This window comes from Patella vulgata, chromosome 2 (assembly GCF_932274485.2).
Source record: "Patella vulgata chromosome 2, xgPatVulg1.2, whole genome shotgun sequence".
NCBI classification, from domain to species: Eukaryota; Metazoa; Mollusca; class Gastropoda; family Patellidae; genus Patella; species Patella vulgata.
The window spans coordinates 52949598-52974757 of NC_065880.2; the positions used below are offsets into that span (position 1 = coordinate 52949598).

General features: G+C 34.6%; 1 protein-coding gene across 2 annotated transcripts in view; it reads left to right on the plus strand.

The window, feature by feature from the left end:
- The window catches only part of LOC126811705 (calcium-dependent protein kinase C), a 193509-nt gene that overhangs the window by 154964 nt on the left and 13385 nt on the right, over window positions 1-25160 (plus strand). For both annotated transcript variants that reach the window (XM_050537565.2, XM_050537564.2), the window contains exons 9-15: window positions 1493-1666; window positions 12862-12953; window positions 17340-17402; window positions 17870-18008; window positions 18788-18868; window positions 20947-21054; window positions 21503-21643. In XM_050537565.2, coding sequence (XP_050393522.1) covers window positions 1493-1666; window positions 12862-12953; window positions 17340-17402; window positions 17870-18008; window positions 18788-18868; window positions 20947-21054; window positions 21503-21643 — 798 coding nt within the window. The remainder of the gene's footprint in view (window positions 1-1492; window positions 1667-12861; window positions 12954-17339; window positions 17403-17869; window positions 18009-18787; window positions 18869-20946; window positions 21055-21502; window positions 21644-25160) is intronic.

Below are 25160 nucleotides of genomic sequence, written 5' to 3' on the forward strand. Positions count from 1 at the left end.
CATCACAATGGTAGACAGTAGTATCGAAGGTTGGTACAAAATGACAAGTTTACAGAAGTTATGTCCGAGATTTGAGTAAAGAATTTTCGTTCGGCGCAAGATTCAGCAACGGTCAAATTTACAGCTTCCCATGTATTCAAGCGTAAAATTTAATTTATGTCAAGACAAAAAGCACCAAGATTTTATTAAGAGGCCACTCTTGTTAAGTTATGTCCGAGATTTAATTTAAGAATTTTCGTTCGGCGCAAGATTCATCGACAGTCAAATTTACCGCTTCCAATGCATCCAAGCGTAATATTTAATTTATGTCAGCACAAAAAGCACCGAGGTTTTATTAAGAGGCCAATCCCATTAAGCGGTCAGTTGTGAAAATTCCCTTGGGTGGCTGCTTAATGCAGATTTTACTGTAATTAGCACAAGTAACGGTAATTTTGATAATCTGGTGAAAAGACAAAACAAGTTTGCTGATTATTCATAACAGGTCCAGTAAGTTGCCTTGAGGAAATAGGTCATGTGGCAAACGAAGGAAGACAATGCGATCTCGGAATGGATTGTGCATCTATTGCACACCTTCAACGGTTTGTATGAATTCCAGGTGTACCGGTAGATATTAAAATAATATTTGGATCATAATTTAATGGTTTCACTGACCTGTTGTTAGTTAAATTTAAATCTTAGTTGAATATAATCCTCGGATAGAACACAGTCATTAATAATAGAATGTGAATCTCCAACGCCAACATGGTTAGAATTAGGTCAATAAACCAGTGATGCTAGTTTTAATTTTAAATAGCGTTTACCGTTATGATTTTTTATTTGATACACATGCTGACAAAGGCTTGATTTTTAAAATGTTGTCTTATTATTATTGAAAGCTATATGGCTTAGTCGTATGGAATTTAATTGTAAACCCATTTCAATTATGGTTGTCACATGATCACTGTGCCGTTTGTCTATCATGGACAAATGAATAAAAACATTTGGAATTTGGGTGATAGAAAAATAACCCTACAAATTGCGTTATGAAGAAAAACCATGTGCTGTATCAACTTTTATATCCATAAAAAAAACCCGAATACAGTAATTTATTCAGGAATATTACATATTACTGACATGAATTTCAAGCCTGTACGTGAATTAAATATGAAAAATTTTCCGAACGGTGTACCTGTTTGTCGTTAGATTTGTAGTAATTACATACAGTAGAATACGATATTCCTCATAACAAATTACCAAGAATTATTTTTGGTGAAGTGTGGTTATATTAAAGGGAATGGAAGCTTAAAATTTTATAACCCAGTTCTTACTGGGACCTCATTTGACCCAATTCTAGACGATTCGTTTCAAAATGGATTCAGAACCCTGGTCTTACCTATAGAATAACCTTTTTTTTAACAGTTCTGACACTTAGCTACTGTGGGGATATGTTTTGCAGCTTGTGGAATAAATAGCATTGTTAAAACTAAATTATTGTGACGCTCTATATTTACAGGTAGTTTTAGCAGAAAGAAAAGGTACTGATGAACTTTATGCAATCAAAATTTTGAAGAAAGATGTGATTATTCAAGATGACGATGTAGAATGTACAATGATAGAAAAACGGGTCCTAGCATTGGCAAACAAACCACCATTCCTTGTTCAACTACATTCATGTTTTCAAACTATGGTAAGGCTCGTTCAACTTCTTACTCTCTTCATACAAATGATTACAAATAGTTAGTAGGTGTCACAGCTCCATTTAATCATTTGTAATAATTTAAAGATGTTTTGGAAGCAGATAAACTGTTTTTTTGTTTGATATAATTTTTATATACGTGTTCCTTATATTAATTTAAAAAACGTACGTTAAAAAACGTCAATTTCGCGTCTTTTGATGTTACGTCACGTTTTGAAACGAGGGTACTCCACTTCAAGTGCTCGGCGGCGGTTCTTATTTTTAATATTATCTTTTCATTTTAATATCATTAGAAAGATAATTGAACGATCTTTTGGTCGGTCTGGGGTGCTTTGTTGGCATTTCCAAATAACTTGCCTTTTTTGTAAGTTGAACACTTCAATTCAAGTAATCTTTTTTTTGAGGCGATTTGCCAATATAGCCTTCCCAATTGATCGAAAGTTTGTTTTATTGTCGTTTCAATGCTATTAAAATCAACAAAATCAGAGCATGTTAGGAACCGCCGTCGAGCATTTGAAAATGGTATACAACAATGGATAATTTTCTGGAAAATTAATAACGTAGTTTGGCATGTGATGACGTCATTTATACACAAGAAGAAAAGATTAATTTCAAGTTCCTAAGACCCATATTCACGGTAAATTATGTCGAAATGCAACTCAATTTTAATTCATGAAGTAAGCGTTATGTTATATAAATAAAGGACTTGCCTGAAAAGACATAACGATAATTAATTCCATTATTTTAATGCCTCTCGACAGGGCCCTCCACAATGTTTACATCACATGATTCATATTTGCGCGCTTTTTATAGGAATATGGAAGTTTCCTCCCAGCTACCGCACGTCTATATTATATATATACGTTTAACACCAAATATTTTTCAATGTTCTGAATTACTAAATTTTCTGTTATTCATGCCTAATTTGAAGTATTTAATGTGCACACAAATAAAAATGAAACCGGAAAATATCCACACGGGTATCCGAGAACCATTTCCAGGTCGTATGGAGGAACGAACTTACTGATAATAATTATATGATTTCTGACCATTGTAATACCCAAATAAAGTTAGAATGGAAAAAGAATTAAAGCCAACAAAAAATAATTTAAACTAGATCTGCTACTGTCCCATGCAGATATGAAAGCTTTCATATTCATCCTCACGTGACATGGATTATATCAAGTATCTTAAAAGAAAAAAGAACAACAAAAAATAATTATCAAAATCGGTGAAAAAGTCGCAAAGTTACAAGTCTAAATATAGTGAGAAACATTGCACCCGGGCAACAAAATAATATGGAAACTAAAGGGAAATAACTGAGACTTGGATTGCTGTAATCGGAATGACTTTCCGTTCCAAAAGTTTCAGAAAAATAGATCAAGCCGTTTAAAAACAGGACGGATGAGAACATGAAACGAAAATGGCGGGAAAGAACTAAAAAGGGGCAGGAAAATATCAAAAAAATAAATGAAATAACTTTGAACGGAACTAATATTTTTTGAATCAGATTGACCTTAGCTGTTCGAATATTTAGGTTAAATTTGTAAATTTTGCAAATTAAAGGCATAAATTGTCCTGCAAACAACTTTGTCGGCACATAAAAGGTCAAAAGGCGAAATACGAAATTTTGAAAATTTTCAAACACCAAAAAATCGATCTTGATCCCGAGCTATCCTGAAATGCATTAATTTCAGAAATAATAGACGCATTGAACATATTACGGCCTATTGTGTTTATTTTCACGTCTGTTCAAGTGGATTTTTCACTATTCTCCATATTCAATTCCAAATGGAGACCTTCAGTTGACCGAAATCAAAATTCTGTTCTGAACGTTTTTTAGGCATTGCATTTGCAATTTCAAAATTAAAACTAATATTAAATTCCGAAAATCGTTTTTATACGCCCACATTGAAATGTGGTCGTATATTGTCGTCGCCCCCGTCTGTCTTTCGGTCCGTCCGTCCGTCCGGCGTCCACAAGCAAAAGTTAATCTCCGATTGACTTTAAATTTATATACACTATTTAAGGTCATGAGACGAAGAAGATTATTGATTTTCAGCGATTTCCGATAATTACTGCCAGAGTTATGGCCCTTGATCACTTAAAAGAATCTTGTGGACGCTCTACAGGTCAAAGTTAATATCCGATTGACTTAAAATTTATACACAGTGTTTAAGGTCATGAGACGATGAAGTCCATTGATTTTCAGTGATTTCAGATAATTACTGCCAGAGTTATGGCCCTTGATCACTTTGAAAAATCTTGCGGAGACTCTAGAGGCTCAAGTTAATATCCGATTGACTTTAGATTTATACACGTTGTTTAAGGTCATGAGACAAAGAAGTCTATTCATTTTCAGCGATTTTCGATAATTACTGCCAGAGTTATGGCTCTTGATCACTTCAAAAAATCGTTTGGACGCTCTAAAGGCCAAAGTTAATATCCGATTGACTTTAAATTGATACACAGTGTTTAAGGTTATGAGACGAAGAAGTCTATTGATTTTCAGCGATTTCCGATAATTACTGCCAGAGTTGACTTCAGATTGATACAAAGAGTTTAAGAGCTTGAGACGAACAAGTATATTGATTTTCAATGAATTTTTATGACTTGAACAGCTAAATCCATGATATTAAAAGTTTTGTATACTAAACGTTAGCATGGGGCAGAACTTTATAAAAACTAAACAAATTCTAATCGTTTTCTGATAATTACTTCATGAGTTGTTACTCTTTATCAGATTTTAGTGTATTATAAATGTTTCATTACCGAAAGAAGTAAAAATATGCGACAATACTTGTTGACTGCCCGGACGATTTAGCTGCTGTGGGCGTATGTTTCGTTGCCTGGCAACCTATCTCTTTTTTTTGCTAAAACTCCTTTTTTTTAATCGAATCAAAATGGGAGTAAAGTACAGAATCTGGGGTGGTAATAGGCGTATTGTGTCCAAATTTTATGGTTCTCGGACAATCCGTTCCGGTGTCGTGGTGAAATTCCTCCTTTTTCCCCTTACAGAACTGGAGCCGTGCCAAGAACAAACGACTTGAAGGAAGATAGGGATCGCCTTGAAATTTTCAGGGCACCTAGGTACCAACGTGAAAAGTTCCTAGCCGGAAATTGGTAGACATGGTACCTTTGGTTCCAGCGTTGCGCATGCGCGAAGTCAAAAGCAGCTAAATATGTTTTTTATGTAGGGACTTTTTTACAAAATGGACCTATCTCTTCGAAACTTCAGCTAACCCCCCATTTCCGACCTTGGCGCATCCAAAAATTGTCTCCAAATTAAAATCGAACACCTAGTTCCATCTCTATTTTCTTGTTTTACTTTATGTACCCCCGGGAAAATGGCCACCGCTCGCCCCCCATGGGTCGGGCCCTAAAATTTCTTGTTTGGAATTGTGCTTGGGACCATAAGCCAGATACCCGGTGAGTTTCAAGTTGGTGTGCACGATAGTAGGGTTGTGACGTGCATACGCGGGCCTACACTTGAAAACAACCTTGTCGGCACGGAAAACATCAAAGGCGAAATTCGAATTTTTGAAATATTCAAATACCAAACATTCGACCCGTATCCCGGCTATCCTGAAATGTATTCATTTCAGAAATAGGAGACATATTGAACATACTATGCCCTATTGTGTTTGTTTAGAAGACCGTAAATGTCGATTTTTCGCTATTTTTCATATTCACTTCAAAATGGCGGCCATCAGTTGACCTAAATCAAAATATAACTCCCATGTCTGTAAGTGCAATATCGCAAAAGTTATTAGGACTTTTCACGTTTCAAGATGGTGGCATTTCCGGTTCGATCGACAAACTCCATATTTTGTATATGAATCAGTAATTACTTGTCTAGTATCGAAAAACAAAATTAGGTCATTCTGACCTATATTTCGCTGATTTTTTTGAAAATTTTGATCCTTAATTTCATTAAGGGGAAATAATTTAGCAAATTTCTAATCATATTTTTGAAGTCGCATCGGTAAGGTCTACTTATATGCCAAATTTCATGAAAATCGTACAACTATTAAAGAAGTTTTCAAATTGGTCATAAATACCGGTTCGAAATCACAGCGACGAATTTTCGTAAATCTGAATCTGCAGATTTGAAGTATTTGTCTCGAGGTACTCAAAGTAAAAAGATTTAGTTAAATAGGTCAAATAGTCACAAAGTTACAGCAATGTAGGTCAAATGCATTCGTTCGTAAAATTCAGTGATTTCGGATTCCTAAAACGTTTTGAAAATATATTTAATCAACAGCCACCACCCATTTTTGGGGGGATAGGTAAAAGTTTCAGAAAGATCCTATGGTTAGATTCTGAGAAATCCGATTTGTGGAGAAAACACACACAAAAAAAATAATAATAACAATAATAATCTTAACAGAAACAATAAGCTTTCATATGAAATATGAAAGCTTAATAATGGCTAAAATTCTGGATTTTCCGTTGACGAATTACATCATTTCGTTTGAGATTAGTGCCGTGGTAAGTCAATAAAATGACTGTAGTAGTACAGTCGGATACCAGTACTTGAATTGTCACAAAGCACAAAGACAATTTATTCAAAATTTTATCATTATATAATGGTTCTCGTACTAATTATTTAGAAGTTTAATTCATTGTTATTTTGGGGAAATATTTAACAGCTAATTTTATTTGTTAGCCAGTAAAAAACAAATTGAATCTAGGCCGACAAACACAAGGTTTTATTAATATTATTAGGCCTTGATTTGATATTGTTGACGGAAATATACAAATAAAAAAAGGGAGTTGTTTGACGATAGCCTACATTTGAAGGAATAATGAAAATATTCAAATGTGAAGTAGGCCTACATTGTAAAAACAAAACAATTCTTTCAGTCAAATTCATAGCATTAGCAACATAGTCATAATTTAGGCCTAGAGCTTCCAGGTCTAGGCCTAGATGTACCTTAGCCTACTGTCGTATGGGTACCAAGCCTACTTTTAAGTTTTAGAGAATTATTTAGATGCACCACAAATAATTGTTTTTTATTGGTCAATGTTGTTAGATAATAATGTGTCAAAATAGAAATCTTCTTGTAACATTTATAACATTTAATATTACATTCCTTTTAAATATGCTAAAATGCTTTCTTTAAAATGGGGTGATCACTTGTTTCATTATGGTAAAAACACCATTCAAAATGATATAAAATTGCATTTTTGGCGGTTTGTTTTTCGTTTTGGTTGCTATAACAATAAAATGTTATGTTATATACAAGAGTAAAGTTATGTTATTTTAAAAATTCACAAACTTCTGGACTTATAACAACAAAATGTTATGTTATATACAAGAGTAAAGTTATGTAATTTTAAAAATTCACAAACTTCTGGACTTGTAAACAAAATTTCACTTCAAGATTTCAATTTCTTCATATTTTATTTATGCCTAAATAACAGCCAAAATGGGCAATTTGCTACTACGGAATGTTTTTCAAAAGTGAACCCCTTTCCAGCTCTAGAGAGACGGCACATCAATGTTTTGATTTTATTTATTGTTTTAACACTTGCCTGACAGCTACTGAGTTCGAAATAATACAATAATCAATATTGATGTCAAACAAAAATTATTAGAAAATAATGCTTTTTAAAGAAATAAAATGTAGTTGCTATGGTAACAACCCAAACTCCTTCACATTTTACCCAAACTTATACAATCTATATCATTTTATATTACATGGTTTTCAAATATCTTATATTGCTCACTTCAAAGTGTGGTGATCACCTTTTGGGTTATGGTAAATATACTCTTCAAAAAAAGTAGGGGATATTGAAATGCAAATACCTATGCAGGTTGTGATATGATAAATAGTCATGGACACTTGACATGCTTTGAGAGTATGTTCACAGATGAAGAACTTATTGCCCCACGCAATAGCGCCATACACGTGGGAAGGGTTCATTGTCAAATTTGACACTTCAAGGAAGGGTTGATGAAAACTGACGCGTGCTGGTTTATCCTATCTATGTTTGCTTTCCTATCGGTTCTTGCATAAGATTTACTGTTTAGCGTATCTTTGCTTTAGTGTGTTACGTTAAATTTGCAGTGAGACGTCTTCGACATGATAAACGTCTACGTGCTATCGGCATGCTTCAAATAGGTTCTACACAGCGAGCAGTAGCCAACATGCTTAATGTGTCACAGTCGGTGATCAGCAGACTGTGGAACCGGTACCAACTAACACACAATGTTGATGATAGACCTCGTCCTAGAGCCACTACACATGCCCAGGATCGATACATTCGTACACAGGTCCTGCGAAATCGAGGACAAATGACCAATCTGCTTTCTGTAAACTTGTACCAAGTTACAGGAATTCGAGTTACACCCCAAACAATTAGAAATCGGCAACATGCAGCCCATTTGCATGCGCGACGACTGCGTGTTGTGCCTCAATTAACTCGCCAGCTCATGACAAACAGGCGTCAATGATGTAGGCAGCGTAGAAATTGTAATGTTCTGGATTTCACCGATAGGCGTGCTCGCGTTTGGAGGCGTGTAAATGAGCGTAATGTCCCAAAAACGCCCAAAAAATAGCCAATTTTGTGCCGTGGAAAATTGTTCAAAAATGAACATATATCCAGCTTTAGAGAGAAGGCATATAGATATTTTTTATACGCCCACATTTTCATGTTGACACATATTGTCGTCGCCCCCGTCCGTCCACAATTTGTTTGTGGACAAGTCTACAGGCCACAATTTTTATCTGACATAGACGAAACTTGAAATATACAGTGGACTCAGTCACATCCGACATCGTACGGGATCGTTACAATATTTCGGATCACACAGCGTTTCGGAATACCGAGCTTTCTCCAAAACCGGAAATACTGTAACTTCGAAAAACGGAAGTATTTTTATATTGTAGCTTCGAATCACCAGAATGCTATTCCCTTTAAAAATGATAAACCTTTCTGTACTTTCAAAATTTTATTACATTAAATAATTAACAATAACAATGCATGTGTACAATTACTGCAGTTTAAATTATCGGCAAACTTCTGTTTAAATTCATCTTTACGCTTTAATATGTCTGACACTGTAGCTCGGCCAATTGAATACTTAACGGCTAATTCCTTCTGCGCAGGTCATGGAACTTTCTCGAAATCTGCTATAAGTTGCCGCTTTACATCTAATGTCAAATCTGTTCGGGCACGCTTTGCAGGACATTCAGACATTTTGAATACAATAATGTATAATGATTCTTCAATCGCCGCAATTTTTATATAATGTCGCGGTATTTGACATGAATAACTAAAATCAAATACCAAGCGCACTCTTACAAGAGATTATAAATTGTAAAATAATCAACAAAGAATTTATAACATTATCAAAGTAATCAACACCGACCGGCGATTGCGAGTTTTAATCTCACCGATAATTGATTGGTGATTGCTTGTTAATCTTTTCTGGCTTCACACCCATTGAGTTTTAATCTCACCGATAATTGGATGCTTCACACCCACCGTTTGAAGTACGGATTATCCGGTGTCGATTCAGTGGAAATTATGTGACGGGATGGCTGATTGATGTCGGAATCCGGAACATACAGAATTCGGATTTACCAGCGATTTTTTGGCTGAAGTAATAAGGAAATAAATCGGGACTTGAAAATCATGTCGGATGTCACAGCAATCCGGAGTGATCAGACATCGGATGTGACAGAGTCCACTGTAGGTCTATCTCCCAAAGATCTCGGTTCACTTCGATTTTGGCATGTATCGGACCATAACTTATGGATTATGGCTCCTGAATGTACGAAAAATCACGTTTTTGGCTTGTGGACACTCACAATTTTGATCAGATTTTGATGAAACTTGAAATGCATGTTTATAACCCACAGGTCTCAGTTCCTTTCGATATTCGCGCATTTCTGACCATAACTTCCTGAATTATGGCCCCTGATTGTACGAAAAATCGCGTTTTTAGCTTGTGGACCCCATAGAGGTCACAATTTTTATCCGTTTTACAAAACCGTTTGAATATATCACTGTTACACCCTAAGGATTGTTGAGTTTGAATTTCGTAAAAATCGGACCGACACTGACGGACAAAATGGCCGCCCCTCGTTCGCTAATAGTGTCAAAATATTGAGTATCAGGGTTGTGGATCCTCTGGAAGTTACAATTTTCATTTGATTTTGATGAAATTTGAAAGGCATGTTTATAACCCAAATATAGGGTTTTGAATAGCAGTAAAATTAAGCTTCTTGGTTATTACAGCAGATTTAGAAATTACGTTCGTTTCATTTTTTAAATCGCTTTATCATTAACTGTACCGTTAAGAGCGGCATCTTTTGGTTTAGTACAAATAATATCTCTAAAGCACTCGGGTTAGACAGGAACATGATACTAGCAGTAGATTCATTTTACTTTTACAAGCTTCTTAAAACAATTGTTTAGCTAGCTAACGTGCTCATTTCTAAATTCAATTTCTTGTTCTAGCTTTCTGTTATGTTTCGTAAAAAAGTAGTCTTGATTATCCCGACCTGTCAATCAGCCCTAGAATGGTCGATAGACTGGTTAAGCGAGACTAATTTCAAAACAAGGGCACGTAACCTATCTTTTACTCAAAAGTGTCTGGATGTTATGGACGACACATGGAACCAGTTTTCAGTCTATTATTTATAGATGATTAATGGTCATAGCTTATTAAGTACAACATGATCGTTTATTTAGTGACTATAATTGTGTGAAACTGATTTGAGGCTTGGCATATATATAAATATTGTGGCGAAATTGTCGAGATATATGGAGATATTTATTTATGGTGGGTCACCCTACCAAATATCTTGGTTCCTTTCTATTTTCGTGCATATCGAATCGTAACTTCCTGAATTATGGCTCCTGATTGTACGGAAAATCACGTTTTTAGTTTGTGGTCCCTCTAGAGGTCACAATTATTATCCGATTTAAAAAAAAAAAAAAGGTTCGAATATATCACAGTTACACAGTGATTTTGTCTGAGGTTGAGGTTCATGAAAATCAGACAAAAATGGAAGACAAAATGGCTGCCCCTCGTACCCAAGTAGTGTAAACATCTGTATATCAAAGTTGTTGACCCTCTAGAGGCCACAATTTTGATCCAATTTTGATGAAACTTGAAATGCAAGTTTATAACCCAAAGATCTTGGTTCCTGTCTGAATTAATCGCGTTTTTAGCTTGTAGTCCCTCTAGAGGTCACAATTATTATTTGATTTATAAAAACGTTCTATTATATCACTGTTACACCATAATGTTTGTTGACGTTGAATTTCGTGAAAATTGGGCCAAAACTGCTGGACAAAATGGCCGCCCCTCGTACGCAAATAGTGTAAACATCTGGTAAATCAAGGTTGTGGACCCTCTAGAGGTCACAATTTTGATCCGATTTTGATGTAAGTTGAAATACATGTTTATAACCCAAAGATCTTGGTTCCTTTCAATATTCGCGCTATCGGATTGTATCTTCCTGAATTATGGCCCTTGAATGTACAAAAAATTGCATTTTTAGCTTGTGGTTGCTCTAGAGGTAACAATTATTAATCGATTTAAAAAAAACGTTCGAATATATCACCCTTACACCGTAACTTCCTGGATTATGGCTCCTGATTGTTCGAAAAATCGCATTTTTAGCATGTGGATTCTCTAGAGGTCGGGGGGGATGGCTGAATGGTTAGCATGCGCGCGCTGTATCATACGGTCTGTCATTGAGTCAACTGGCAAGGTTTCGATTCCCCGGTTGTACGTGACAAGGAATAGGGTCGCCTGTCCAACCTTGTGGGTTTTCTCCGGGTCCTCCGGTTTCCTCCCTCTGCTAAAGACCCCTACGCGCAAGCAAATTATTGAAATAAAAAAATTAAACCATATGTTAGTCCCGAAATGACCTAGTTTGTGTCGAGTGGACGTTAAACCTCTCTCTCTCTCTAGAGGTCACAATTTTTTTTTCTGATTTTAAAAACCGTTTAAATATATCACCATTCCACCATAATGAAGGTTGAATTGGAATTTCGGGAAAATCGAAATGAAACTGCCGGACAAAATGGCCGCACTTTGTACACAAATTGTGTAAAAGTATGCTACGAAGGTTGTGGACCCTCTAGAGGTCACAATTTTTATCCGATTTTGATGAAACTTAAAACATATCTTTATATCCCAAAGATCTCAGTCCCTTCTGATATTTGGGCATTTCAGACCATAACCTTCTGGATTATTGCCCCTGACTGTACAAAAAATCCTGTTTGTTTTTAGCTTGTTCTCTATCCATCTTTTGCAAAATGTGGGCATATCCTGCCTGGCAGTCGCTGATTAATGAAAAAATTGACCAAAATCACTTTGACAAAATGGAATTTTTGAGAAAATCTATAGATGTATTTTGGAGTTGCTGGGGAAATCGGAGAAATTGTTACAAAAATGTGAAAATTTAAACCTAATTAGCCTTAAAGTTGTATTTCATGAATTTACATCTACATTTTTGCTGTGAAATGAAATATGGAATCACAAAAAACACCAAAAATGACTTTTTCAAAGCGTTGAAAAACATTTCTTGCACAAAATGTCAAACATCACAACTTTGAGCCTCCATAAAGAAAAAAATCTTCATCCGATTTTGAATCTGTAAAAGTTTTTGTGAAAAGAATGATGAGATCTACTTGAAAATCTAACAAAATCAAATGTATAATCATAATCTCAAAATCACCTTTTCCACCTACAAATAGTAGAAGTCTGCAGTTTTAGGTTAAAACTTAAAGTAGCCCTCACAGATTTCACCGGATACCAGCTGATAAAAATGGGTTCAAGGATAAAAACTACATATCAGACGTTCTTTATTTATCATATTTTGTATTTATATATCTACTTCAAACATACTTAAACATGTTAAGGAGTTTCAAAATATAACTATTTGATGATGAATTCAGTATTCTGTCGGCAAAGAGCAAGCAATATTGTGATTTGTTTTCCATGGTGGAATAGTAGCTTCAAAAAACTATGGAAATACATGTACTTTATTTTATAAGATCTTTTTTTAACTCAAATTTAAGATAGGATCTAATAATAGTAATAAGAATAGGTTACAAATATTATTCTCATAAAATTTGAGCATTAATTGATCGTATTAGTATTAGAATCCCTGAATTACCAGCTGTTGTTTGTATAGATCATTACATTTATATTATAGGACCGCCTTTATTTTGTGATGGAATATGTCAATGGTGGTGATTTAATGTACAGAATACAACAAGAGGGAAAATTTAAAGAACCTGTTGCAGCGTAAGTGGATCTATCATATTTAATCATTTTTATAAGCAAATATAATGACTTCTTTTATAATATACTTTCAGAGAACGTCAAAGATTAATACATACATTGTTGACTCTCTTATTAATTTGTTGCAAATTGAATGGTTATATGAATAATGGTTCCAAATTTGATGCATTATGTTATAAGGGCCCAACCTGACTGACCCTATTTTACTTCATCACATTAAGCCTCTCTGGAGACTGGCCAACCTCCTATAGAACCAACAGGAGGGATGAAGTTGCCTTGTGTCGTTCTCGCATAGGTCATACTTTTTTAACTCATATATTCATCTTAAAGCGAGAGCCTCAACCAGAATGTGAACACTGTCATGTTCCTTTGACAGTTAAGCTCATTTTGATTGAGTGCAAGCATCTTAAGATATTAGATCTAATCATTACCGTTGCCAGTCCTTATATCAATTATTTGCCCAACCAGGTCTATATTGTAGATTACTAGACTTTTTAAAAGAGACAAATTTTTACACAAAATTTTAATTATATATTTGTAATTTTCATTTGTTGTATTTTATACATAAAGTGTTGTGATAATTGTTTTTAAATTGATAATCTCTGTGATATTTGTTTTTATTTATGTATATATATAGATTACTATTGTGATTATTATTTAGTTTGTCTTGTATAACTCATCATATGTTTGGCGCAATATAGCCCGGTTGGTGCTGACGTGCCATAAAACCACATTTCATTCATTCATTTCATTTCCCCAATCGCAAACTTTTTTTCCTCACCTTTTACCTCCAAAAACATTGACTAACCAACCATATGTTTTTTTGGCCAAGTCACTGTAAACACAGGTATTTTTTATTTGGCCTAGTGCATTTAACTCAACTTTGTACATACTTCCTGTGGTTTGAAAAAGCTCAACGAGTACACAAATAAATAACACATCGATGTTGGTCCAGGGAGAGAAGGCAGCATCACAGCGGTGCGCTACATCGATCAAGCTCTCAGAACTCACGTCATATCACATTTCACACGTCATCGAAACAACGTTTTCAAGCATGACAACTCCCGTGTCCACACTGCCAGAGTTACTCGGGACTTTCTACAGCAGAATGATGTCAACGTTATGCACTGGCCAGCCCTTAGTCCGGACTTAAACTTGATTGAACATATTTGGGATGAAATTCAGAGAGGACTTAATAACGTCGTACTGAGACCAAACACAGCTGGTGGATTGCACCAGTGAGAGTGTGGTTCCAGGTGCCAATGGCGTTCATCAATCAATTGACACTTGCGGTGGACACACCAGATACTGATGTATACAGGGGTGCACAATTTCACTTTTGAACCACTAGCCCATGGGCTAGCCCTACAGAATACACATGCCCTGAATATAAAAATAAGGTTGTTTTGTTTTTTATACGCCCACATTTTCATGTAGACGTATAATGTCGTCGCCCCTGTCTGTCCATCCGTCATTTGTTTTGTTTTTTATACGCCCACATTTTCATGTGGATGTATATTGTCGTCGCCCCTGTCCGTCCGTCCGTCCGTCCGTCCACTATTGTTTGTGAACAGTCTACAGGTCACAATTTTTATCCTATTTCAATGAAACTTGAAAAATAGGTTTATCACCCTAAGATCTTGGTTCCTTTTGATATTGGCATGTATCGGACTGTAACTTCATGGATTATGTCCCCTGATTGTATGAAAAATCACGTTTTTAGCTTGTGAACACTGTAGAGGTCACAATTTTTATCCGATTTGGTTTAAACTTGATATATATGCTTATAACCAAAAGATCTCGGTTCCTTTCGATATTCGCGCATATCGGAGCATAACTTCCTGAATTATGGCCACTGAAAAATCTTGTTTTTAGCTTGTGGACCCTATAGAGGTCATAATTTTAATCTGATTAAAAAAAACATATTATTATATCACCGTTAAACCCTAAGGATGACTGAGTTCGAATTTCGTAAAAATCAGCCCAAAACTGACAGACAAAATGGCCGCCGTTCATTCTCAAATAGTGTAAAAATATGGTATATCAAGGTTGTGGACTCTATAGAGGTCACAATTTTTATACGCCCATATTTTCATATATTGTCGTCGCCCCTGTCCGTCCGTCCACAATTGTTTGTGAACAGTCTACAGGTCACAATTTTTATCCGATTTCAATGAAACTTAAAATATAGGTTTATCACCCTAATATCTCGGTTCCTTTCGATATTGGCATGTAACGTCATGGATTATGGCCTTTTAGCTTGTGGACCCTATAGAGGTCATAATTTTTATCCGATTTAAAAAATAGTATTATTATATCACCGTTACCCTAAGGATGGCTGAGTTCGAATTTCGCGAAAAACGGCCCAAAACTGACATAAAATGGCCGCCCTTCGTTCTCAAATAGCGTAAAAATATGGTATATCAAGGTTGTGGACCTTATAGAGGTCACAATTTTAATCCTATTTTGATGAAACTTGAAATGTAAGTTTATAATCCAAAGATCTCGGTTCCTTTCGATATTCGCGCATATCGGAACGTAACTTCCTGAATTATGGCCCCTGGTTGTACGAAAAAAAGCGTTTTTGATTTAAAAAAACGTATTATTATATCCCCGTTACACCCTAAGGATGACTGAGTTCAAATTTCATGGAAATTGACCCAAAACTGACAGACAAAATGGCCGCCCTTCGTTCTCAAATAGCGTAAAAATATGGTATATCAAGATTGTGGACCTATAGAGGTCACAATTTCTATCCGATATTGTTGAAACTTGAAATGTAAGTTTATAACCCAAAGATCTCAGTTCCTTTTGATATTCGCGCATATCGGACCGTAACTTCCTGAATTATGGCCCCTGATTGTTCGAAAAATTGCGTTTTTAGCTTGTGGACCCTATAGAGGTCATAATTTTTATCCGATTTAAAAAAACGTGTTATTATATCACCGTTACACCTTAAGGACGGCTGAGTTTGAATTTCGTGAAAATCGGCCTAAAACTGACAGAAAAAATGGCCGCCCCTCGTATGTTTATAAGCCAAAGATCTTGGTTCCTTTCGATATTTGCGCATATCGAATTGTAATTTCCTGAATTATGGCCCTTGATTGTAGGAAAAATCATTTTCGTTTTAGCTTGTTTTCTATCCATCTCTCGAAAATGTGGGCGTATCCTGCCTGGCAGCCGCTGGTTATCTGATTTTGTTGAAACTTGAAATGTAAGTTTATAAGCCAAAGATCTTGGTTCCTTTCGATATTTGCGCATATCGAATTGTAATTTCCTGAATTATGGCCCTTGATTGTAGGAAAAATCACTTTCTTTTTAGCTTGTTCTCTATCCATCTCTCGAAAATGTGGGCGTATCCTGCCTGGCAGCCGCTGGTAATTTATTTTAATGACTAAACATAAAAATAATAACAAAGTAACAAATATTTAAGCATCCAAATGTTCCAATACTGTCTCACCCTTTCCATATTATCATCAATAATGTATTAGATGTTATAATTGTAATAGACAGCAACAACCATAAACGGAGGGATAAAAAGGAAAAAAATATCAGAAAAATTTGGTTTTGTGCAATCGTCGTTTTTATAGCTACAGGTCCAATTTACCCTTGCAAACTCGTTTTTTCTCATTCAAGCGTATGCCGTATTGAAAATCAAATATTACAATACAAGAATACTAAATTAAACTATACAATATGAGTGGTGTCTCAAAAAATGCCCATTAACTAAGTCAAATTAAATTGCGGTATCTTCGGTAAGGAATGTTGTCATTCGACAATACTCGTTAATTTTAGAAAAGTTATTTTTAGTACCGGTAGATCGTGTGCTTAGTAAGTTATTCTGACTGAAGTTAGTCTATTCGGCTATTATTATTGCGCGGACTGGAACTAAAATGCTTTAATCACAAAGTATTGTTCGATCACAAAGTATTGTTCGATCACAAAGTATTGTTCAATTTAAAAGAATTTCTGTCAGAGAAAATCGGCCTGTCCGCGGGCGGATGGAATGCGAAATTTCAGCTGTCCAACAAAAAAAATTAACCTTTCTCGGGCGATGGGAATTGTGCACCGCTGATGTAAGACTGTGTCAGACTCTAAACCTTCTCATAATGTCTTTGAATTGTGATGAATTAATCACTAATGTGTCAACATACTGTTCACAAAAAATTGCTTTGATCGATTTAGTAAGTCGTTTTCTAGAATGATTTGATTAAAGTGCCTCTCCGATTTTGAAATTCTACTGACTTTTTTTTTGTGCTGTTTAGTATATTCTACTGACGTTTTTTTTTGCTGTTTAGTATATTTTGTCAGCAGATGTATTAGGCCATTATTTTTCAATTGTTGAATCTTATAATTTTTTTTTTTTTTTTTTTTTTTTTTTTTTGATAGGTTTTATGCTGCAGAAATAGCAATTGGATTATTTTATCTCCATTTGCAAGGTATAGTTTACAGGTAAGATAAACAAATTTCTACTCTTGTAGTAGTGTATTTGGAAACTGAATTATCAGAGTACAAATTTTGTATGCAGAGGCAGTCATACCTCTGTGTCCAAATTTTTTTCAGATTAAAATCAAATACCCAATATATAGAATAAATTGCAGATGTAGGCCATATACCGTAAAAAGTAGTCTTTCAAAAAGCATATTGATTCAAATATGATTAAATTCGATCAATTCAAACAAATGATAGGGCCTTCTAAAGTTAACACTACTTTGTATTGATTTCTTACCACTATCTTTAATTCTTGTAATCAACTGTAAGCATCTGATAACTCATTTCTATCAATGAACATTGAGGCCAAGATGGTATCAAACCTCATCTTTCCTATAATTGTCTAAAGAACTCTTATTAACCCTTATTATTTGTTCAGTTTAGGTAAGGAAATTTTTTATTTTACATTGGTTATTTTTTTTCTTCAGAGATTTAAAATTAGATAATGTAATGTTAGATAGTGAAGGCCACATAAAGATAGCTGATTTTGGTATGTGTAAAGAAGGAATGTTTGGTGAAAAATTAACTCGGACATTTTGTGGTACACCAGATTATATTGCTCCAGAGGTGGGTCTCTTACAAAATAAAGTATGGATTATCAGCTGATTTATCATTGGTTTTTGATCCACCCAACATTGCGGTAGCGCATATTGAGTCAAGATACCTGATCGTGTATGATATAGGTGAAATCGAATCATTATAACTCTGCTTCTTTTTAGTTGCAACCTTAACCATGATATAATTGCAATTAAAATGAAAGGTCTACAGAATATATGACATATAATGCAGTACTCAATAGGTGTTACAATAATAAGTAAATAAGAAAAAGATATAAATAAATACAACCCCCAATCAAAGGTTTATAGTAATAATAAACAGTTAGGGTTGTTGTAAACAAATTTGGGAACAGAGCCAAACCGTGAACTGATTTAAACTGTGATACTGGTGTTTGTAGATTATGGAGACATGCACGAAGTTGGCATACTAATTTAAGAAATGAAATGAAATCAGGTTTAACATCCTACTTTTCTGCACCAGCCAGGCTAATGAAGACAGTCATACACCATGCAGTGTACTATGTAGGATATTTTGTCACATCCTAGCAACTAGACACTGCTCATTGCCTGGCCCTTCGTCGTACACCACTGACAAAGGGAAACGACCAACACTAAAAACGTACCCAAGACCAGCCCCTTACCCACTGTGCCACTATGGTTCCACTTTTTAAAAACGCTCAATCATGTAAATTAACCTTGTAACTATATTCTTGAATGTAAATAAAGAATCATGATTGTAATTCAGTGTATTCAAACTTGCCTTTAAACTTATTGGTTTTATAATTACAGATAGTTTTATATCAACCATATAGTAAATCTGTTGATTGGTGGGCGTATGGTGTTCTTCTGTATGAAATGTTAGCGGGTCAGGTAAGATACTTTTAATCATTTTTTCATATGATAACTTGGCAATTATTTGTATTGCTATTAGACTAAGAAATAGAGCTTAAAAGGAGATTTAAAGCTACATTAGTATTGCTATTAGACTAAGAAATAGAGCTTAAAAGGAGATTTAAAGCTACATAAGTTTTGATTAGACATTTATTTACATGACAAGCTCAAAATCAACTCTGTAGACCCTAGGATGGCTTGGATACAGCTTGGATTTAAACAGTCGTCCATTTAATAATTAAATCAATAAATGGCTGACCAAGCTAATGTTTCTCGTAAATTACTGACATCACTACAGGAAACGGCTGATGAAAGGCCTGTCAATCGAGGGTACCGTAGCCATTAAGAATGTTACTTGATAATCAAGATTATGTGGGTGGAGTTATCGTCTGACAATCAAACGATCGGCAATTCTCGGAGACAGTGCAGAGACAGTTGATGCCTATTTCTAGCCCAAACTTCCAACAGTGACAACTTAGTTCAGAATGAAGTAATTTGACTGAAATTTTCAATATTTTTTTTTTTTCATCATCTATTTTTGAATTATTATAGCAAGAATGGCCAACTCTTTATTAAACTCTTAACTAATGTATGTATCTTTAACTGTTGTTAAAGTTAGGAAAAATCAAAGTTTCATAATGTGACATTGAAAAGTGAATATTGTCAATCATGATTGTATTAACCAATTTCTTCAAAAATATATAGAATTCAAACTGATCATTTCCTCCAAAGACATATTGTATTCTATATACAATCTCAGATTTCAATCATTTGGTAAATAGACGAATTAGTACTTCAATAATATTTGATGAGCATTTCCACTCATGATGTTTATCTTCACAAAAATAATGAAGGAATAAATGTCTTGTGCAAAATGGTAAGCTGTATTATGATGGAGGTAGATTTTCTCTGCTCTGCAACAGAGCTTATTAACAGAGTTAATAAATGATATTATCTATAATGTCGTTCAAAATTTGAGGAAAAGTGAAAATAAAGTGAAATTTTCACTTTAGTCAGATTTTGAAATTTCTTCTTAATCATGTTAGATATATGAATCCTTACTTGTAACTTACAAATAACATTGAATATCCAAACATCAATTCACGAAGTCTGGGTCTAGGAGAAAAATAGGCCAGATTTTGTGGGTTTTTTTTCTACTATTCAGGTAAGAAATAAAAGAGAAAAAAATAGAAATTGAATGTAAAATTATTTATGCAAATGTCTTTTAACTTTTTTCATGCTTATTCAGTTAAGTTAAAGCTACCTATTTTAAGACACTCACATATTATCTCAAATATTCCTTATCTCAAATTTTCCTCTTTCTGTGAATAAGACCACAGTAATATACTCTTCAAAAAAAGTAGGGGATATTCAGAAACAATACAAAAGTGTGGAAATGCACTGCTGTTTTTATTAGAGGTAACCAGTGTATGTTAATAACAGGCCAATTGCCTACACATGAACATAAACAGTTCGTATGGGCGGCTTATCTGACGGCCCCATTTCATTCGCAAAGAGATACACTGTCAAAAATGAAAATGGACATTTTTGATTTTTGTCTTAATGAGTAATTGCTCCACTAATGCTCAGACATTCAGCATTTCGTCGTGGCATGCTCCTAATCAACCGTCAAATCAGGATTTGGGGCAATCTGACCCACTCCTCTTGACCCACTCCTCTTGTAGTGCCATGGTCAATTCTTGCAGTGTTGCCGCTTGATGTTGACGTCGACGAACACATCTCCCGATCAAATTAAATGTAACACACTAAAGCAAAGATATGCTGAACAGTAAATCTTATGCAAGAATCGATAGGAAAGCAAACATGGATGGATAGGATAAACTAGCAAGCGGCAGTTTTCATCAACCCTTCCTTGAAGTGTCAAATTTGACAATGAACCCCTCCCATGTGTATGGCGCTATTGCATGTGAACATACTCTCAAAGCATGTCAAGTGTCCATGACTATTTATCATATCACAACCTGCATAGGTATTTGCATTTCAATATCCCCTACTTTTTTTGAAGAGTATATTTTAATGATATATTTTTCTAACAGCCGCCTTTTGATGGAGAAGATGAAGAAGAATTGTTCACGTCAATAACGGACCACAATGTGTCTTATGCCAAGTCTATGTCTCGAGAAGCTGTCTCAATATGTAAAGGGGTATGAATTTATTTAGTCTTTTCATTTTAAATAAATGAATGTGCCTTGCTCAACAGGATTTAGTTAAATTGAATTTGTTTATTTGCTTTGTGAAGTATCTATCTGCATTTATAATTTTAGGTCCATAGATTGAAATTTTGTGTTCTTCTGTCAACAGTTTGAATAAAAAATAAAAGTAAAATTTGACTAGATATTTTGAAAACAAACAGATCATACTAAATCAATTATGATTATTAGTTGATGCCAAATAAATATATTTTAATAATTGTTACTGTAGAAAATATATTCATTTGTGTGTAATGATAGTTTCTGATCAATTAGTAAGATTGTAGATAACTATTAGAATGAATGCAGCATTACATCTCAGTATATCTCAACAAATTATATGTTATAAATTTGATGTTTGGTCGGCCTTTCATCATTTGTTTTGTTTATTTTATCCTTTCAGTTGTTAACCAAAAATCCAGCAAAAAGGTTAGGGTGTGGAGCTCAAGGGGAACGAGATATTAAAGAACATGCATTTTTTCGACGAATACATTGGGTGAATATGGAAACGAGAGATGTGCAACCGCCATACAAACCAAAGATTGTAAGTACCCGACTGTTCTTAATAATGCTCGTTATTATTTAGATATTTTCTTCATTTAAGGGGAGATAAGTACAATTATTTACTCATTTTATCAACTGAAAATTATTCATCGAACATCAGTACTTATCTTTGCTCTTGATTTACAAACTTGACACTCTCTAGAGCTTGAAATTTGTTATAGTACAAAAGAGAATTAGGATAACATAAGATTTTCTGTAGTGAATCACAATTCTTAAGGTATTGATCCTTGTTTGATCTCTATGTTTTTTTCTTATCACTATTTATTTAAAGATACATTATGGGAGATTCGATAACGAGTTGGCAATTCTCACTATATTAGTTAAAAAATAGATAATGTAAAAGCAATTTGCTGAAAAGTTCATTCAAATTGATCCACTATGAACCGAGAACAAAGCGATTGAATTTCCGCCTAGCCTTGATCATCATTACTAAAGTCAGTACGATAAACAGCATAGTCTTGATTAACCATTTAATCGTTAAATCGTGAAGGAAAGTTATGCAGTAAATCAGCTCACAATCCACTAAAGATCGCAGGCTAGCGATGCCATCTAGAGTTGATTATGATCTGGATAGGTTAATTAATGTCTAATTAATAATTTAGATAACATTTCAGGCTTAAAGAAAAACTTGCAATAGACAGATTTAGCTCTTGCATAATGTATGTTTAATAAATATTTACATATATAAAGATAATATGGAAACAACAAACAGATTGGTGTGGCCTTATCCCCAGTGTTGAGGGCACAAATGTTTCGTGATAATTATTGCAGGTCAAAATATTTGTTTATAAAGGATAAAGATAAGTTTGGTCATTCCCATGATGTTAATGTTATGCATAAATTTACAATCTTGACCTGATTAGGATAACTAATTTTGATTCTGTAACCAGATGTCCTGTTTTTAATGTCCTGTTTGTCATCAATGTGAAACTCAAGGCTGTATTGTAGAAATATGGTCTTGGTCTTATTGTTATGAATTGATAATCATAATCTTCCTCTCATTTATCTTATGAGTATTATGACTTCTTTCTATATGATTAGATATCGATCTTCTGCTGTCTGTTGTCTTACATAAGATTTTAGATGAAAGCTAGTTTTATAGAATATATAATCATCAGGTTTCTGGGTATTGCAACTCTTTATACCTACAAAATTTTTCGGGGTATAAGTCAATACTTTTTTCCACGAAGTCGGCCTTTCGAAGAAAGCAGGGTACTATCACTGAGAAGTAGTAATAGTGTTATTTGTACTTTTAGGGTATAGATATCGACCGATTTTGGTAAATTTGTATAAATATCGGTAAAATTCTAATTATTGCAACAAATCTAATACGAATAGGCTAAAATCTGTAGATGCGGTGTGTTAATTAACCAGGGTGAGAAATTGACTGAAAGGTGAATTAATTATCGCTAGGGGTGAAAATCTCTGCGACAGTGTGTTTTCTGTACTAGGTGCGTTAATTAGCGAACAGGTTAAAAACGACTGACACAGTGTGTATTTTTTGTTTGGTGAGTTTTCTCAATAGCATGTTATAACTGCACCAGAAGTGTCTTATCAAGTACTAGCAGGCTTAATCTCACGCGTAGGTGTCAAATCTAAATTGACCGTGCGATTTCTTATTCGACCGATGCTTTACGCAGATTGGTCTTTGTTAAGGGTAGGTCTTTATGCATGGATTTATACGTGCTGTAGTTACATATGTGCCTTCTTTAATCTATGCGTATTTCATTTGTTGATGAATACTGCGTACCATTGTCTGGCTGCAGTTATTTATATTTCTTGTCTTTTTGTGGGTTTCATTTGTTAACATTATTGTGGTACCAATAATATCCTAACAAACCTCCATTTGATTATCCAATATATTCTAATCTCTATTGATATCAGATGCCCTAATCTGTTTTGAAAGCACAATTATGTAAAAAAAATCTCGCATTTAATGCTAACCTTTAAGTTTCGTCGCCGTTATATTTTATAAATGTATTTCTTACCTGGGTCGTAAATAGGGCTATCCAAGGAAACAGAATTCTATCACTAAATAACAATAGATGTGGAGCTGATCGTCAAACATCTTCTGGTATTCTCTGATTCCATCACACTTTGTGTTACAAGCTTGTCTTTGCATGCACAATACCAAAATATGGGTTTTATAAGAACAGCTAAATTTAAACATATAACTTAATATTCCCATCTTTTACGATTGCATGATATAGCTTTATTATTATACTCCACAGCACTGATAAACCACGGGTACAGTGGATTCAGTCTCATCCTTATTATATTATTGTCCCCCGTAATCCATGTATAAAGACCTACACTAAACAAAGACCGATCTGCATAAAACACACGGTCGAACAAGAAATCATACGGTAAATTGGATTTAACACCTACGCGTCAGATTAAGCCTGCTAATCCTTGATAAAATACCTTTGCTGCAGTTATAACACGCTTTCGAGAAAACTCACCAAACAAAGAATACACACCGTGTCAGTCGTTTTTAACCTATTCGTTAATTAATGCACCTAGTACAGAAAACACACTGTCGCAGAGATTTTCACCCCTAGCGATAATTAATTCACCTTTCAGTCAATTTCTCACCCCTGTTAATTAACACACTGTATACAGATTTTAGCCTCTTCGTATTAGATTTGTTGTGTTAATTAGAATTTTACTGATATTCATACAAATTTACCAAAATCGGTCAATATCTATACCCTAAACGTACATAACACTATTACTACTTTTCAGTGTATTAAAATGGGTCTGTCAGTCTGTCCGTCTGTCCATCCGCCTGCTTGTCTGTCACACTTTTTGGGACACAATAACATTTCTTGGTGTAGGTGTTAATTAGGTCAATGCCTTGATGGAGTTCGAAGATGAGCATTTTCTGCTTAGGGTAAGCAGAGATATTCAATTTGATTGGTTGATGCTTTGGGACACAATAACTTTAGTTCTAATTAAGTGAGAGTAATGAAATTTGGTGTATAGTTTCATTACATCAATGCCTTGACTAAACTCAAACATTTTCTGCTCAGGGTAAGCAAAGCGTTGCGCTATTTGATTGGTCGAGACTTTGGAACACAATAACTCTACTTCGAATTGAGGTAGAATGTTCAAACTTGGCGTAGGTGTTGATTGGGTAAATGCCTTGATGGAGTTCAAAGATGAGCATTTTCTGCTTAGGGTAAGCTGAGATAAGCAATTTGACTGGTTGATGCTTTGGGACACGATAACTTTGGTTCGAATTAAGTGATGAAAATTGGGCTATAGTTTCATCACATCAATACCTTGACTAAGTTCAATTATGAGAGCATTTCCAACTCAGGGTAAGCAAAGCGATAAGAAATTTGAATGGTCGAGAGTTTGGAGCTTGACAACTTTGATTCTTCTAATTGAGTGATAGCGGTGAAACTTAGTGTATAGTTTTATCATTATACGCCCACATTTTCATGTGGACGTATTATGCCGTCGCCCCTGTCCGTATGTCCACAATTTGTTTG